The 18752-nt window shown below is 47.2% G+C and overlaps 1 protein-coding gene across 22 annotated transcripts in view; it reads right to left on the minus strand.

Annotated features, from left to right (window-relative positions):
* The window catches only part of Tcf7l2 (transcription factor 7 like 2), a 263597-nt gene that overhangs the window by 98586 nt on the left and 146259 nt on the right, over positions 1-18752 (minus strand). For 13 of the 22 annotated variants that reach the window (XM_019209018.2, XM_019209017.2, XM_019209026.2 and 10 more), the window contains 7 exons: positions 16394-16526; positions 14245-14347; positions 12207-12293; positions 7284-7424; positions 6594-6753; positions 6274-6381; positions 1759-1807 (listed from right to left, as the gene is read on the minus strand). In XM_019209018.2, coding sequence (XP_019064563.1) covers positions 1759-1807; positions 6274-6381; positions 6594-6753; positions 7284-7424; positions 12207-12293; positions 14245-14347; positions 16394-16526 — 781 coding nt within the window. Of the gene's footprint in view, positions 1-1131; positions 1183-1758; positions 1808-6273; positions 6382-6593; positions 6754-7283; positions 7425-12206; positions 12294-14244; positions 14348-16393; positions 16527-18752 lie in introns of all 22 variants that reach the window. The other 9 variants (XM_019209030.2, XM_019209035.2, XM_019209029.2 and 6 more) reach the window with 4 other exon arrangements.

Here is an 18752-nt window from a genome sequence, read left to right on the forward strand (position 1 = left end):
GGGGGAGAGAGAGATACAAATAAGAAAAAAATAAAAATAAAAAAGGGAATAAATCAATGACCTGGTTACTAAAGGCAAAATATTGACTTTCGTTTTTTAACTTTTCTTTAATTAAAAAACGGTAAAAATCACATTCTTATTCAATTTGTGAAATTAGCTGTTGCAAATAAAGCTGCAGTATCCCTTCTTTAAGGACTGTGTCTTAGATTTGTGTCTTAGACTTGACCAAGGGAAGTTAGATACTGAAGAACGCACTCTTTTCAATTTTTTTCCTCTTTTTTAGTTCTGCTTTCCTTTTTTTTTGCCTCACAATTTTCTCTTTCTTAAAGAAGAAAATAAAGCAAAGGAGGGAATTAAGTTTGTTACATGCTTTTTTCTTCTCAGAGTGTAACAGTTTAAAAAAGAAAAAAAAACTACAAATAAAACAAAATGAAACAAAATGAAACAGAAAGAAATAAAGAAAGAAAAGGGTTGTGGTATTGGGATATTGCAGCTTTTGGAATGTTTATCTTTTCTGTTTATCTATTTTCATTAATATTAGGAGAGGAACAGATGGAGGTACACAGGCTGTGTGAACGAGCTGTTAGGAATTAGTTAGAAGCTCACAGCAGCACTGAAGCAGGCAGAGTCAGTAAAATGCAAGTGGGTTTGCAAATTATGAGCAGAAAAGCAAAAGGACGAAAAAAAGTAAAATAAAAAAAAGCAAAGGAAAAAATAATCATACTGCGGATGCATGCTTGCATGAGAAACTTAGTGGGAGCAATGAAAAAAAAAATGCCATTAGATTAAGGAGGTTTATGACTGAATTCCTTCCATTTTTTTTTCTTTACCAGTCTCTTTTAAAGAAATACTGCATATTCAATTTGCACAGTTAGTTCAGCTCTAAATCACTGTCATTGCTGCTTAAACAACTGTTATGGGAAAAATAAATAAACGAAACAGAAGTTAAATTAAATTCAAAAAGCAACAAAAGCAACTGAAAAAAAAATCTACCAAAACATATGAAACCGTGTAGATGGTCATTTTAAAGAATGTTCAAATGTCATACGTGTTTAATGTTAATAAAATTATAATGGCAAGAAAAAAAAACAGTTTATCAACTATTTGAATGACTCAAAATGACATTAGCACCTGTAATCGGAGGAAGTGAAAGGCAAGGATTTAGGAAACATTCGCTGTGTTCTGAAAAAAAAGAACAAATTATACAAAGCCTTCAAAATTTTTGTTTGTTTGTAAAAGCCTGGTCTTCTCCAAGGGACCTGAGATTGCCTATGCAGTATTTCTAATTTCTTCTACAGAATGACAAACCTCCTTAATTTAAGATAGGTGCAATTTACCACTGTAAAGGCATGCATCAAACATTCAGGAACAGCCCAGTTAATACCCACACTCACACACCCCGCCTACTCCCCTAGGCCCCTCCTCACCCCTTCTCAGACACATACAAAATAAGCAGACTGTCTACAGCCCAGCAGAGGCATGCCTACTGCTCGCTCTCCAGTTAAAGGCTTTGCAGTTATTTAAAAACACATTCCACTAGAATTACAATGTGCTTTTCATGCAACAATGGATGTTACTAGCTTTAAAAGGGCAGTCGTGAAGCAATTAATTAAAATGCATAAACAAAAAGGCTGCCTAAGATGGGTTCCCCCACAGTGTCCTGGCCTTGAATTTCTCCTGCCTCCCCCAGATGGAAGCTGACATGGGAGTGGCCCTCCACCTACTGCTGCTTCTAACACCCTGAGTACTGGAACTTACCATTGGTCTCTCCCGGCTGCTTGTCCCTTTTCCTCTTCTTCTTCTTCCCCTAAATGAACAAATGAAAAGCAGGGAATTAGTCCAATCAACAGCCAGGAGGTGGGCATCTGGGCTCACTTGGAAGGAGAAGGCAGAGAAGGGACTGTCCCGCCCCCTTTACCCTCAATGTGCTGGGACAGTGCCAGGCCGGAGGGGCACAGGTCTTGGCAGAAGAGGAAGGGCCAGGGTGGTGAAGGAAAGAGCTCTTCACACCTGTGCCTGACCTCCACCCATGCTCAAGCCTGACCCCAAGCAGCCACGTTCACAGAGAGGAGGAGCATCCGAGCTGGAAGTGGTCCAAGTGGACCTCTGAGGGCAAAGGGATACTGTGATGGTCAGAGACGCTTAGGGAACTACCCCTCTTTACCCACTCAAGTCTCACTCACGAAGCGAAGCGTCCCCTCTCTGTATTAAGAAAATGCCAGCTGTGGCAGGGGCTTCTCAGAGCTGCAGCACGTGTTTTCAAAGTTGGGGGAGGTGACAGAACTAGAATTATCTGGGCTCCTTTACAAACTGTTGGGGGGACATCCATAGGAGTAGTTTCCCATGTCTCATACAGATGCCCCTCCACCCATCATGGGGTGGTACCCCAAGAGACCCATCAAAAATGAAAAATACCACACTCTGAAAAGGCATGTAATACACCTGACTTAGGGAACATCACATCTTAGCCCAGTCCTCCTCAAACGTGCTCAGAATGCTTTCACTGGCCCACAGGGGGGCAAAATCGCCTCACACGAAGGCTTTTTTATGATACAGTGTTGAAAAGCCCTAAGTCACACCACCCCCACCCACAGTGAGTACAAGAGCACACCCCAGACGGTTAGCGTTGGCTGAGCACCATGCCAAGTGCCAGGCATGATGCCAGGTGTGTTCTGCAAATCGACTCATTTGTTCTTCCCCCAAACCCTGTGCAGCAAATTGCCATCCCAATTTTATGAATGAGGAAACTGAGGTGCAGAGGGTTAGGTACCATCCCTAGAGCAATCAGCACAGCTAGCCAGAGGCGGGCCAGAGTGAGAACACAGTGGTCTCCTCACTGCAGCCTCCATCACAGGATCTGCCACCTACTAGCCACCGCCTGGTCCTGCGGGAAGCTGATTTAACTGACCACGGGGATGGACTGCTCAGACTCATTTGCCCTCTCCACACTGAGCCTCCCAGACACCTGGCAGTGTGCAGGAGCTATGCATGGGGACCCACACTGGAGCGGCCTCGTCTTCTAGGTGTGAAGTTCGGCTCCCTCTGCTGCCTGGGATGACTTCAGGGTAGAGGTCTTGTACTCCCATGTGCCCATAGCATCTAAATGCTGCCTCTGCCAGAAGGTTCTCACTGTACAGTGACATGGACGCTGAAGGGAAAAGCACCATAATGGGCAGAAACCCTGAGAATGAGCTGGGCTCACAAGGACCCGCAGTGGAGACCCCTGGAGGGCGGGCTGCATGGCTGGCTGCGAGCACCCACCCTAGAACATCCCAGGAGGTGCCGCCGGGGTGAGTTCTGGCCTCTTGGTAGTGCGTCTGCTTAGCACGCTATGTGCCTTAGTGTGCAGTCAAAGCAGGCAAAAGCCCAGAGCCAAGAGCCGCCTCGCTCTCTTGATTCAGGGGCCGGAGTAAAGTTCAACAGAAATGCAGGCCCTGTTCTCCGGGACATCACGTCAATCCACTTCCTCTTCCTCATGAAACAGTGTGTGGGTGCTGCTGCTCGGGATACAAAGGGAACATGGCTGTTCAGAGAGCAGGCTTGGCTTCAAGAGGAAAGGGTACCAACAGCAAGAGGACACGGGGACACCGCTAAACACTACTGAGGCTTGAAGGAGATGGCTATACCGCTGCCTGAAACTTAAGGCCTACCACAGGGCAGGGAGCAAGTGGTGCAGGACTTATCTCCTTTACTCAAAGTTGCAGAGTCAGAAAGAAAATAATGCTCTAATGTGACACCAAGGGTGAGCTATTACTGTGCTAAAAATGCTTTTCCTGGGCCCTAAAGAAGGTATCCAGTCTGATAAGCCAGGCGCAACTATCTGACTCAATCCTATTTTCCTCAGGTAGTGAGAAACAGTCTTCTGTCACTGTTTGGCTGAAAGAGCAAGAAGTCAAAGAAGCACGAGGTTAGCTTGGAAAACATTTTCTAGAACACTCTCGGGCTTAAGAATGACCAAAGTAATTTGCAAAATCTCCAAGGTCAAATCAGTTGAAAAGAAATAATACCCAGGCATGGTGGTACCTGCCTGTCATTTCAGCACTCCAGGGAGGCTGAGGTAGGAGGATAGAAAGTTTGAGCCCAGCCCAGGCAACTTAGCAAGACCCTGTCTCAAAAAAGAAAAAGAAAAAAAAGGCTAGAAAGAAATACAAGTTTCTTCTACTACAATCAAAACCATAAAACCTTCAATTCTGTCACTGTTCCCTGGGACACAAAAGGGAGGTGTGAGTGTGTGTTCACACTTACGTGCTACAGGCTATCAAAGCAGGAGTCTGACAACATTCTTTGAACCGGCTCCACCTCCAAACCTACTTCTGAGTCTTCTTGGGACTTCTCGGGTGTCCCACTCCTACAGTGACCCACCTTCTGAATACAGAATTGAGGAGAAGCCAGGCCAAGTGCCTCCGCAATCCAGAGCACATCCCAGAGAGCCTCAGTTACCACTTTGTCCAAATGACTCCGAGGCAAGTCAAAGCACTCGTGTGATGCTATCTATCGAGTCTGTCTGGTTCCCATGTAGGGATTTCACTGCACAACGCCAGGGGGCGCCATTCATGTAAACATACTGCAAATGCCCACCCTCGGGTTGAGGAGAGCTGGCCCACCGTGACCCAAACTGTCCACTGGAGATCTGGTTGCTCTGAGAAGCAAGTTCCTCTCTGTGGTACTGTTCTAGCTCACCCAAGAATGGCAGAAGCCAAAGATGAACCCTAGGAGCTCATGACCCTAACCCGCTAGAGCAGCTGTCCTTGAGTGACATGCTGGGTGTGCAGGCTGAGCGGGAGCCGGCCACTGGGAAGCTCCACCTTGGGGGCAGGCAGGAGGGTGGGTGCCTTCTCTCCTCTTCCTTTCAGCTTCAGAAGAAAGGCTCCCCACTGTTCACATGCCAAGGACCGAGGGAAAGGTCCCCAGCAGTCAGCCAATGACACCTGGCCATGGGCAGCAAGGGCTCTTGACAGAGTGACTGAGCCATTGCATGGTACTAGGAGCGCTTCCTATCTGGGCCGTGGGGCAGGGGGGGAGGGGGCATGGCAGAGAAGCCCAGCATCTCCTCTCTCTTCTCTTTTCTGCCCCCGCAACACAGCGAAAAGCACACGAGCTGTCATGTGTTTGGAGGTCAGAGGATAGAGGAAACGAGTCAGAGCAAGCAGAGCCACTCTCACTCGGGGCCCCGAGATCACGCAGCTGTTGGGCACTTCCTGTTAAGACAGCAGACTCTGAAAGCAGAAACGCTCATCCTAACTCTGGACCCGCACAGCACCCTGGACGCCCAGGGCTCATCGTGGGTGAAATTTAACCACCTCAATCTGCCCTGCACCAGGGATGCTGCCGACAGGAAAGCAAAGCCCACAGCACTGATGGGTATCATGGCTCTCCAAGGCACCAGGATCCAAAAGCAGGAGTGGGAAGCCCACGTCGGAGGATGTTTGGTTCTCCTCAGGGTGATCTCAAAATTGCTTCATGAAAGCAAACACCATGTAGCAAAGTATGAAATTACAGCCATTCCACCCATCTAGAGCAGCAGTGGCGAACCTATGCATGCATGCTGCAGCTGGCCATTTGTGATCACTGAAAGCTCTACAAGGTTTGCCATCATTGGTATAGGGAGAGGAATCATGGGTGTTGGTGCAAAACTAACGTCTCATGATGGGTGCTTTTTAAAAGGCAAGAGGGAAAATCAGGCAAATCCTTTAGGCCAAACAAAGCCTGAAGATAAACATCATATAGCACACCTTTCCGAGCTCCATGGGGCAGGGTCCTTTTATCCATCCTGCCAAGGATGACTTGTACAGGCTACTTCAGGGAAATTCCTATCATGCCCCTTTCAGGAGGAAGCAGGTACCAACTTCCACTACACTAAAGCCAAATGTCTTGACTGCCCTTTCTACAGGTGTGGGTCCTAATGAAGAGCCGAGCAGTTCAGCTCTCTTCCTCCAACTCTACATATGGTCTTCTATGTGAAGCCACACTGCCAACTGCTGCTCCTAATGTGGAACCCAGGCCCCTTGGGGTGTATCCCAGAGCCCTGCTACCTCTAAAGAGTGGGCAAGGAAGGAGGTACGCACAGCCCTTAATGGATTCAAGAGCCCTGAGCTGGGACGGTGCATCACCTTCCCACCCCACAGAAGACTGATGCAGACTGAGAGCCCCCAGAGGTTGACACAATGAATGGCCCTGTAGCCTGATTCCAGCTGGCAGTCACCATCCCTTCTGTGGGCACAGACACACACCATCCCCTGATAGGCTAAGTCACCAAGAAAACAGTCCACCTACATAGTTATCCCTTGCAGACCAGCCGGGGTAGAGCTGCATGTGAAGCTGTCGCTCCTTCCGGGCCAGCTCGTAGTACTTCGCTTGCTCTTCTCTGGACAGTGCATGCCACTGGAGGGGACACAGGGCGGAGGAGAGACGCACGAGATGTCACAAGCTGCCTCCCCTGCAGACACGATGGTGTCTGGCACTAACAGGGGCACTTGGACAAAACCAGATTTGTCATCTCTGGGGCGCGGCTGAGGGAAAAGGACTCTCCAGGCAATGGGGGAGCAGGGACACTTCGCCATGGGAGCCGCCCCTCCCTCAGAGAGGCTGCCTACCCTGCGCCCAAGGATCTGGTTGATGGCCGCACTTTCTTTCAAGGTGCACTCAGCCACGACCTTCGCCCTCATCTCCTTCATATACAACATGAACGCGTTAAGGGGCTTCTTTATGTGGGGCTTCTTCTTTTCTTCCTCCTTTTTGGAGTCCTGATGCTTTCTGGATACAGACAAATCAGACAGACACAAACAGCCTGGTAAACAACCATGCAGTCCAACTTCCTGCAAAGCAGAGGCCCACAGCCTGGTCTCTTTCACACTGCAGCCTAGCAGTTTCAAATAAAAAGTGTGCTTCCACTTTCGGTCTCTTCCATCCCGGAAAGATGGAACAAGAAAAATAGTCTGCTGAGGGAGTGGGGCAAGCGAAAGGTTCTCTGACCACTTCCTCCAGTTTCAGTAACAGTTTTCCCAGGCTCGGGGAAGGCACTGCAGCCTCCGCCCTCCAGGCGCTGACTTCAGGGCTGGGGGCAGGCAAGTTCTTGCAAACCTTGGTGCTCAGGAAAAGTGCTCTGCTCTAAACTGCAAGTGGACGGTCAGTGAAGCCCACCACTGTACACTGTGGCCCGGTCTAGAGTGGCGCCCACAACCCACATGGGGCAGCTGCTCGCTGCAGGCGCCGTGGCAGCCCCCGCACCTGGCTTAGCTACACACTGTGGCTCCCAGGGAAGGGGTAGCTGGGGCGGCACTTACGAGCTGTGCAGTGAGCCGACGTCACTCTGGGAGGATTCCTGTTTGACTGTTGGGGTGACTATGGCCGGATGGGGAATGCCGGTTGTGTGTAGAGTATGATGTGGTGGGACCATGTGGGGTGGGAACCTAGAAGACAGAAAGCTGTGTAAATTGTCAGAATCAAAATGAATGAATGAGGAGGGATGTGCACACACAATTTAAAAAGAAAATAAAACAAGAAAAATCGAGCACAGAACATTCACATGAAAGCAACGCAAGGCCTATGAAACCTGTCAGCATTAATTAGCGATAAATTAAACATAATGATTCTCATAATGTCATTAAAGCCAATCTTCCCCTTCGTTATTGCTCCTGACATGAGACATTACGATTTTTAAACATCTTTAGCAAAAGACGAATTCAACTGATGTACTTGGGCAGAAAAGGGGGCTTGGCCTGCCTGCTGGAAATCACAAGCTCACAAGCTCATAATAATGGAGGCATTATTATTATTATTATTATTATTATTATTATTATTATTATTATTATTATTTTAATTATTATTATTTATTATTATTTTATTATTAGTGGAATCTAAGAAGACAATTTCCTAAGGTCTGATCAGCTCTAGAATGAAAAGTGAAATCTTTTGTTGTATATTGACAGCTAAATAAAATATTAACATGGCTGAAATATACATACATTTTTGACAATGCTGTGCCTGCCTCATTAGGCCTCATTCTGTTGATGGAGGGCAATAAAATTTTTCTTTTTCTTTTGTTGTCGGGACTATCATTTGACAGGGAGAGGAGAGGATGAGGCAGAATGATAGGATAAAATTCAAATAGTTCTTACTTGGTTCTCATCATAAGTCATGGATATTTTTAAATAAGTTTGTATCATTTCATAGGAAAATGCAATAAAAGCACACACTCAAACGAAGCTTCAAATTTCTCAAATTTTCTTATGTCTTTTCTACTGCAAAATTTAGGACTTCTATGTCACTGTTACTTAAGATGTTGTCTGCCTTCTACATGAGTATCAAAAATTATAAACAAAAGAATACAGTTTGTGTTTTCTACTCTAATACCATTCACTTCTGGTAAAGTTCTCTAAAATATATTGTGTCCCTCCCTGAACTGACATTTCCCCACCATGCAAGTTTGCACGAAACAGCTAATTTCAAACTACCCTTGGCCCATCTGCAAAGTGACAGTGGACTGGACGAATGGCTCTCACGTTTTCTGACTCTGCTTGGAGCCCTCGTGACTTGCACTGGGTAGGAGGGCCCCTTCCCACACATTCGAGTGGTGTGCATTGTACAGAAAAGTAGGGTGAGGGGCAAGAAGGGCAAAATCTCAAAGAACACAAAACTGCAATCCTCACTCCACTCTGGCAAGACTGTGCAAGTGACCAGAGAGGGGGCTGCCCAGATGAAAGGGGGAGCTTGGGTCATGGCAGTGGCTGCTTCCCAGACACCCAAACCAGAATGGGCCAATCTGGGGAGCCACAGTTTACTCTTCAGACAGCCAATTCCAGTGGGAACTGGAGGTCCTAATGCTATTTATCGCAACAGTTACTTCAAAAGAATCCGGTATTTATTTCCAAGGTTCTTCCCATAAGTGGACTGGACATAGTTTCCATTTAGCCCAAATGATGTAATAAGTGTTAATTTGAAAGATGATTTTAAAAATTAAGGAACAAATCGAAGCTACACAGATCAACATAGGAAAAATATCAATGAATAATGTTGATTTTTATAGGGTCCCTAGAACCACTGTGAACACTTGACTCAAAAATCCCATCCGGAGGTGGCCCTTTCCCACAGCGATCAAAGGTGAACCAGTGCTGACGTGTGGTAGTGACAACACGGTTCCTTAAAAAGGGCCACCTGAGTCCTTTTAAGGTGTGTGGCGGGGAGGGAGAGAGAACAGGAAAGACAAGAGGGGGGATAACCAACCCTCATCCTCTTCCCCTCAAAAAACGGGGGAAGACAGTGAACCCCGGGCGGGCCGCAGGCTGCCAAGTTACACCCTGGTTCCTCCCCACTGCTCGAAGGCCTTAGAGGAAATGTAAGTGGAGAACACATGTTCTAGGCAGCCCTTGGGTGAAGTGAAGGGGTGGGTGGAGCGGCAGCTGTTACTGTGCTTGACGTTCCTCAAATCCACCGCTCCCTTCCGCAGAATGAGGATGTGTGTGGACACACGAGGGAGAGGGCCAGACTCTGGGGAGGACAACAGTTTGAGTACATTTTGGGAGGGGGACAAATTTCGGGTGCAGCCACGCAGGACAAACACTTCCAAGTCCCTCTACCTCTACACAGTTATCCGTCTGCAAAGCGTACAGTAGAGGACACAATGCCGACTTTCGCACGTGGCCTGTCCGCATGCCTCTGTGCAAGAAATTCCTTTCTGTAAGCAACTGTTTCATGAAATGCAATAAACACCCTAAAAATTCTAAGCAGCTCATTATATACCCCTGTCTGCTTTTATGGCTCCAAGCCAGAATATAATGATGAACCTTAACTTGTTAAGGACAACTAATTTTTGTTTCTGGCTGTCTCAGGGGCTTCTCTCTTCCTCACTCACGCTTTACTTCGCTGTTGACACGTTTCTGTTAACTGGATGTCATCTGCCGGCCTTGATTTTATGCACAAGCAGTAGGATGCATTTTCCCGTGCAACAATCCTGCTTTGAGTTGCATTAGGTTTGTCATTATTCCCTCATTTTCCCCCTTGCACTTGTAACATTTCATCTCTTCCTGCCTTATTTTTTGTGAGCCACGGTGCACCCACATTATGGTTTATACATGATCTCGCTCCCTTTGAAGCCGGCAGATTTCAGAGCCCGCTCTCGTCAGGAGAAGAGCCTTGCACCAATTTAGCAGGCTGAGGGCCCGGAGCTCCAACATCTCAATCTAAAGGGGGTCACAGGGTGGCACAAGTGAGTGTCAGCAAGAGCTGTTTAATTGCCAATCTAGGCTTCTCCATGGTGTTTAAAGTATAATGACCCATCACTTAATTCTGAGAAGTCCTGGCCCCGCTGCTGAATAGAATGAATATCAAAGGGTGTTCTGGAACAGGGCAAGCTGCCTACATTTGCTATAACTGCTATAAGTATAATAGACCTATACTTCTGTCGCCCCATTACCACAATAATGTATTTAATTTGCTGTATACGTTTTTTAACTAGCTACCTTTTATACAGCCTACCTGGGGAATCAGCTGTGTCCCCCACACACACCTCGTGCCCCTAACCTTTCTTCACACTGCTGCCTCCCTTTCCTCCAGCCCCCCTGCCCACCTATAAATCATCGACTAACCTCCTAATGATAACTCAATCGATAAGCTTAACCTCAATCCCTATCCCGCCGTTACGTCACCACTTCCAACCACTGGGATGGCACCGAGTAAACAAAGGGCGGAGGTGATCAGGTGCGGCACACAAGGGCTGGGACACGGGGAGGCCGAACCATGGATCAGAAGCAGCTGTCCCCCCAGGAGGCTCCCCCCCCGCCCTGTGCTCTGTGAGGCCAGGACAACATTATTTAATGAGCGCAACCTTCCCCCTCCCCCTAGACAAAGAATGCAAAAAAGCATTTCTCCACCTAGCTAATATTGGTGTGGCTTTTGAAATTTAGATGATGTATCCCACAAGGGAACTGGATCTTTATCATCATCTAATATCCATGGCATAATTACAAATGCTAGATGCGCTAGAGTTGCTTTTTCTCTATGGGTGGGAAGCTCACTTTCTCTCCCTGCCAAAACTGTAGTTCCGGAGGTGATAAGAGGCACTGTGGCTTGCTTTGCAAGCCTTTCCCTGGTCTTGGTTCCCCATGTTGGCCAAAGAGAATGGGGAAAGAGGCCAAGGGACAGCATCCTCGCTGTGTAGTGCACACTAATTTAATTAGGTGCCATCATCAAGATGGATTGGTTGTTTCAGACCATCAGGAAAGTCTAAATCTCCACCGATTTAATTAACTTGACTGAAAATCAGATGAACAGAAAATAAAACTATCATTAGGAGCAATTAGTGACTACTTAAACATACTGCTGCCAACCAGTTTGTAAATAAACTAGCAGTCACTGAAAAATTAGCCAGAATTAATTAGAGGGAACAAAACAAGAACACGGGGAGTGTGTATGTTGTATATATGTGATCAAATATAAACGTATATACATGTTATATACACATACTTTTTCTTTAGAACTTTCAAAGATTTAGAGCTGCACAGGCCAATATGGCAGCCCCCAGGTATGTGTGGCTACTGAGATGTGCTGTGAGCATAAGATACACATCAGATTACAAAAACCACTATGAAAAAGGGTAAAATTCCATTCATAGTTGTTGCAGTGATACCACGGTGAAATGATAATATTTTGGCCATACTGGACTGGACTGAGTAAAACATGTCACTGAGAACAATTTTATCTTTTTCTTTTTGACCTTTTTAAAAGAGTGCTGTTAGAAATCATCAAAGTCCCCGCATGGCTCCCAGTAAGTCTCTCCTGGACAGTGCTACCTGAGGGGTGTGGGGGGTGCACCTCGCTTTCTGGTTGACCCTCAATCAGAATCTGAATCTTGCCAAGATTAACAATCTTGCTTCAAACCATTTCTATCTTAATACCCCCTTTTTCTTATCCAATTCAGGGTAACAGGAAAATGATACTTTAAAATGCTCCTCATGTTCTTCCTAATTGCTTTTTCTTACCATTTATCATTTCTGAAGATATATTGCTCCACCGATTGGCTCATAAAAACCCAGCCTACGAAGGCAGCACTCACCTTGGAAGCTCAGCCAAGGGTTCAGGATTTTCTAGGAGCAAAGCCTGTGCCACATCAGCCTTATCTATTCAAACCTCATGGAGCCACAGGCCCTGGGTGGCCTGATGCCCACCTAGAGGGCTTTCTGGAGGTTGAAGGCCTTGGTTCTTGAACTCACCTGGACATGGACGCGTTGACGGTCAGTGCTGTGGGGTAAGGGTGTCTGAATCCTCCTGTCGTGATTGGGTACACTGGTTGACCTTGCCTACAAAGAAGGGGGACAAAGTGAGAGGCTGGAAGCAAGGATGGGGGTGGGGATAAGGAAAAGAAGAACAGGGAAAAGTTCTCTCTGCATAGTAAGCTTTATTCTCATTTGATCATAACAAAAATCTTGGGGATTGTACAGGAAGGATCAAAGGGAAGAAACACAGAACAATTTGAATGCCATAAATCTGATAGGAATGGCTAATTAAATTTTATAACCTCTGCTTATGTCAATAGAGACCCTCTCCCCAAGCTGAAACTAGGTGTTTTGTTGTAATAATTAAAGGCGAAGTCTCGCTTGCTTTAATGGAGCCATCACACTAATTGAGGGCTACACATCCAAAGGAAAACAATAATGAATGTAAATTTATACCAAAATAAAGTACAGTGAATCAAAGGACTTCAGTTGCGCTTTGGGCCTCTTTCGGTATTTAGATCTCGGTGAGAAAACATTAAATTAACAGAGCTTAATTTGTAGCCTTTTGTCAAATTAACAAGTGTTGACAAGAGTTACAGGGGGGGAGAGTCCCCAAGAAGAATTGTGGGTAACCAATAGACAATCACACCTCATTACAATAATTAAAAAATACAGCAACATGCAAAATAGCATCCCCATGAAAGACACACAACTTTTCCTGACACAGGGCTGTCTGAGTTGGCTATTCTTTTTATCTAGGCTTTGGTGTCTCCCCACTAGCCAAATGGGGCAAATGGTGACTGAGAACTGTCAAGGGGTGGTCCCATCTATTGAGGAAGAAATGAGTCTCAAGCTCATGCTCACGTCTATCCTAAAAACTAACAAAAGTAAAAGAAGCCCAAGGAAAAGATACACCCAGGACTGGCATTTGGTACAAGTACCATATTATCCAATCTGGGTTTCCTTTTTCTGTTTACCTAAAAAAGTAAGAGGAAAGTTAGGGAGTAGACCACACTCCAAAATTTTATCTTCCTTAAGGGTATATGAAAGGCTGTCTTCCCAAAGACTGGCATTTTAGATCTTTACTCAGATTTGTTTATTTTGGCATGCAACACATTGTCCTGTGTTTTCTAGACACAAGGTCACTGACAAACATGGAGAAATATATACAGAGAGACAATCACAATACATTACACGCATGCTTGTGGACACACATGTGCATGCACACACACGCACACACACGCACAGTAGGCTCCTGCCTTAAAGGCCTTTCTGCTGTGATTTTAAGTCAAATTATTTCTTTTTTCTTTTTTGGTACAAGGGATCGAACTCGGGACCTTGCGCTTGTGGGCAGGTGCTGAAACCACTAAGCTAAATCCCCAGCCCTCAAATTATTTCTTTAAATTGTAGAAGGCAGTTAAATTATTTAGACAGGCAGAAAGGCCCTGAACGACCCACCATGGTGAGGCTGCAAGCTGTCCCTCCCACATTTCCTAGCTGGGCAAAGCATGCGCCATGCAAAGACTCTCAGAGAGGTGCTGGCTGAGTAACACGAGACTTTCAACAGACGAAACTTCCCACTGTCAACTGTAGGAGTGATGGTTGGGGTAGGACTGGGGCTCAGAGACAATAACACCACTCCTACCCTGGGATTTCACACCTAGGTTGGTCCTACTCCCACTCCCCTCCCCTACACAGGCAACACTGGCAAGAGAGGTCTACACCCAGTGACACATGCCAGCTAGGGCTGCCCTGAGCAAAGAAGCCACGACCAGCTCCCCTGCGCAGAAGCCACTCTCCAGGATCTTGAAGGCATCTCTGTCCATAGAGTCTTTGGGGATGATGGGCTCCAGAGGTCAAGTGTCACCGTAACTCATCAGAATGGCTCTAGATTCCTCCACATTCCCATCTCGGCAGCATCTCCCCCATGCCCGGCACTAGGCTTGCTCTCAAACACATGCACACATGCACAGACGAAATAAGAAGCGTGCCCACGTACAGAACAAAAAGGAAATTAAAAAATGGAACTCCTTACTGTGGTACTAACCATCCTAGCGGATGGGGGATTTGTCCTACGGTGCCGGGCGATAGTGGGTAATATGGAGATATATCTGGAGGGTGTGGAGGCCGTGGGATTCCTGGAAAGAGAAGCAGAATTTCAGAAGGGAGAGAGAGAAAGGGCAGCTGTTGGGAGACAGAAATAGAGACAAGAGCAACAGAAGCATCTCTTCTGGAATCCTTTCATGAGCTCATTCATGATTCTGATTTGTAGGTGTCCTAGCTAGTTTTAAATCTCATTTTTTGCTCACAGTCTCAAGTGAAATGATTAGTTATCTCGTTCTAGATGGACTGGTATATTGGCTCCTCTCAGACAGACTTGAAAATGCCACTTTAGCTATCCTGGCTTCGAATACTTAATGTGATTGTTTCAAGCCAACCAAACAAAAAAATCCTGAAGTGCTTGGCAAGAAGGTGAACAAGTAAAATAAATTCCCTTTGCCCTCAGCACTTATCCCTCGTCCCTTCTAATTTCACCAACTTTTCTACATGGGAGTTACCCCTCTGATCTCTAGCACCTATTTGGCTATGGATGGGAAAGTTACTCTGCTTTCTTTCCCAAAAGGTACCTCCTCCAGAGGTGAGCTGCAGAACTACCGTGTGCCATTTGGTGTCTTATCTGTGGGACAGTCGGGACTGCACAGGCAGGGAGACGTGGGAGGCCTGATGTGCTCGACTCTGGAAGCCCGACCTAGAGGATGGCATTGGTGGGGGCACTGGCCCCACTTGCTGCCTGGGCACTTTGTGGACCACAAGGCCCAGAACCTGCCCACTGCACAAATGCCACCACACACTCCCCATTCTTGAGGGGCTCAGGAAGGAGGAGTGCTAGGAGCAGTTCTCACAGAGACAAACTGAAGGGAGCACTGGAAAGAATGGGCTGCATGCTCACGGATGAAAACTATTTCATTTTTTAAAAATTCGTTCCGGAAGCTTTTAATCTGCACATGTAGTCTCCCTGGGTGACATTTTCATGCAGACGTTGCTTTCTCTCTATTACAAAAACCAAACAGATTAGCTAGGCTTGGACCCTACCCTGAACCATTTGCGCACTTGAAAGAATGTTCACAGAGGAAAAGTAAACAGTTCACAGACGTTAATCATATGTTTTACGATAACCATTTAAAAGCTATTCCCTGTACCGCCATCATTTACATGAGACTTTGAGGCTACCATTCCCTTGCAGAGCCTGCGGGTGGGGGCCAGAAGGCCTGGCCATTTCCCCCAGCCACGCAAGCACCAGGCTGGGTCCGGCTCACAGCCAAGTGAGGCCAACTCACGTGCGGCTTCACTGAGAGCAACAAAGGCTGTCTCCTCCAGGCAGCCCACCTCAACCTACATCAACAACACCCTGACAAGTGCCACGGAATATGCACCACAAAGCATCCTTTCTACTGACCAGCAGTACAGAGAAGCCCCTGGCCAGGACAATGCCCAGCCTCAAAGAAACACACTGGCCTTGGCTGCTCTCTCAAGACCACCCCGCTGTGGCTGCCTGCTGGTCTTGGGCCTGGCTGTAGGAAGGGCTAGTAACTTGACTATCTCTCCTCCTCCCCTTGGGGGAGAACGAGTCCATGAACTAGCGGGATAGGAGCAGGGGATGCGTGGCAAAGGTTGAAGGACAACTGGCAGCTCCCGCCTGATGTCTCATTGGTGGTTCTGTGACAAAATGATGCAACTTCCTTCCCTGGGCTCCAGTTAGTTCCCCATCTGTTAAGTGGGCTTGACAGTGCCCCCTACTGGAGGGGAGGAGACCCAAATGAACCAGCAAATGCTTGGCACCAGCAAGTCCCTGCCAGGTGATCAGAGCTCACAGGCGCCATGCAGTTAGGTGTTATCCCCCGTCCCCACCAAGATGCTGAGAAGGAGCTGTGAAGATTCTCCCAAGTCTGTTTGAGATTCTTGGAGTTACAGTCACTCCTGCAAAGGGACTCACAGCCAAGTTCTCAAGACAGCCCCCTTCAGGGGTGCTCAGAGCTCTAAGTTCTTCTTGCCTTCAGATGGATCTCTTCACAGGGGTGGAGGAAAGCCACACCCTCACCAGGCTTTGGTTTCCCCCAAAGGCCTCCCTCTGCAGCCACCAGGAGGGGAGCTGCAGCCCCTACAACACCACGGGCTGGACCTACCTGTTTTGGGATCTACGTCGGCTGGTAAGTGTGGAGGGGGGTTTCCCGGGGTGAAGTGCTCATTGCTGTAGGTGATGAGAGGTGTGAGCGGGTGGACATGGTGAGGATGCTGCACCACCGGCACTTTGTTCGACTGTGGAGGCAAAGAACAGAGATCCCGTCAGCCTGGCAGCCCTAGACTGCAGGGCTCAGGGCCCATGGTCCCCCTGCTGCTGGTGCCCACCTTGGCTGTGTGAGCGACACTCAAGTCTGCCTGCACCCCAGCTCCCCAATCCATTTAAAAGAAAGAGACAGTTTTAAGATGGTGCTCCCAGTTGCTGCACCTCGGTTTTCACCTCCCTGCCAAGATTGGCTTTTCAAATCCCTCCTCTGTTACCACCCATCATGGAGCCTGAAGGTATGCACTTTTCCCGACTGCAGGTGAGTCGGAAGTGGGTGCTTTAATCTCCCAGGCCCACTGCACTCCTGCACATAGGGGGGAAAGCTCCTGCCTCAAAGACCCGTGGTGGGACCTCTAGGAGGCAGGCAGGCTTCATGGGGCCTTGCCAGGGAAACCTTCATTTACAAGAAACCCGGCAGGGCCCGGATCCCACCCAGCCAGCCTCCCTCTCCACCTCAGAACCCCTCCCGCGCTCAGGAACAGCGGGCAAGCTGTGGGCCTGCCTGGCCTGGAGGAAAAGCCTCACTACACTGGCAGCTTGGGGCTTGGGGTGGGAGTGTGAACTTTACCAGAAAGCTCTAAACTGCTTGGCAAGCACCTGCATATTTTATGCAGATTACAGCAGCCCGGATACATTAGGAATTTCATTAGGAAGTCATCAGGGACCACTAATAAATTAACTGGATGATGATGAATTGGGCTAATAAAAGGCGTGCATTTTAGAAGTGGGCAGTTCTAGCAAACAAAGTACAAGTAGTTTCATGTTTGGGCAGGGTGGATCAATGGAAAGAAACAAAGAGGGAAAAAAGCATTTTAAATATGTTTCCAGTTGCCACCTCTAAGCTTTTCCAATCACTTTCCTCTTCTCCTACCCTGGGCTCAGTGCAGTCCCTTCCCTCTACGCTGCGCTATAACTCAGCCCAGCAAGATCACAAAGAAAAAATTAAGCTGAAACAAGCGAACTACTGGGCCATTTACTGAGAGTAATCCAATTGCAAAAAACCCTATTCCCAGTAGAGGATTTTCACTAAAATCCTACAACAGGGACATTTAACCAGATTAGGTACCAGCGAAGATAAAGAGGCTAGTATTAGATGATGAATGGATTAGAGTCAAGTTTCATTTTAGAACGTGTCTTCATTTCCTTTTATTACTTTTAGGAAGGCACAACTTGCATTAACATCAAGGAAAAGGAATTGCATTGAAAGAAAAGAAGTCAGGTTCCTGGGCTGCCCACTAGCTCCTCTTGAGTTCAGAGACCACTGGGCAGTTAGTGCTCGTACCATGTTCATATTTATTTATTTATTTATTTATAAGTGGCAAAGAAGGTACAGAGTAATACAGGAAGGCTGCTTTTTTAGCACAGCTAATTGTATAGAAGGCGTCCTTTAAAGGGTTTCTAACTTTTCATGGTTATGCTTGTAAAGAAAAATATGGTCTAGTTCTAGATGATCTAGAAAGAATTACAGCAAAGGGATACATTCTAAAGGCCGGGTGTACCAATTCCCGTACACAACAGTCCTCTTTCAGAGAAAAAGGGTAGCTAGTTGCTCACAGAGGGTTGGTTACCATGTTGTAATTGAAATAATTAAGTTAAAAGACTAGAAAGCAGAGGGAGCTTGGGAAATCAGAAAGTTTCCCTTAGGCAGTGGGCAGGCCCTGTCCTGCAGGCCAAAGGGCTGCCTGCTGTGCCCAGGCCAGTGGCAGTGGTAGCTCACAGGCATGGACTAAGGATGGTTAAGAGAACACTTCTGCTTAGGACTTGAGAAGGAAAGAACAACTTGGCTCCCACAGTGGTGGGAAAACAGAAAGGGGGATGGGGGGACTCTACCTTCTAGATGTTTCTGTTTGGTTGGAAAGATACATACACCTTAATATGAAAAGAAAGCAGGCCCCAAAAGAGAGAAGACTGTCATGAAAGGGTCAGAGGACCGGTCAGGTGCCAGGGGAACAGGGTGGCCAGAAGCAGTGGAAGGAAGCAAGTGCACAGCACCCATCATGTAGACAGGAAGGGTTCAGGATGGGCAGCGAAGCTTGTGGTTAGCAATTTTGGCTGAGTAAAAGCATCTCACTGGACGCTGGTCACTAGTTCAGATCCCCAGTCCCAGGAAATCTCCATAGGAGCCTCATTCAGTGGTGGGGCTCAGGACTGAGCCCTGGGTCTGCTAGAGAGCTGCAGAGCTGGGTGCTTCTTCTGCC

This window comes from Fukomys damarensis, unplaced genomic scaffold, assembly GCF_012274545.1.
Source record: "Fukomys damarensis isolate Sample0158 unplaced genomic scaffold, DMR_v1.0_HiC HiC_scaffold_8, whole genome shotgun sequence".
Lineage (NCBI taxonomy): Eukaryota > Metazoa > Chordata > Mammalia > Rodentia > Bathyergidae > Fukomys > Fukomys damarensis.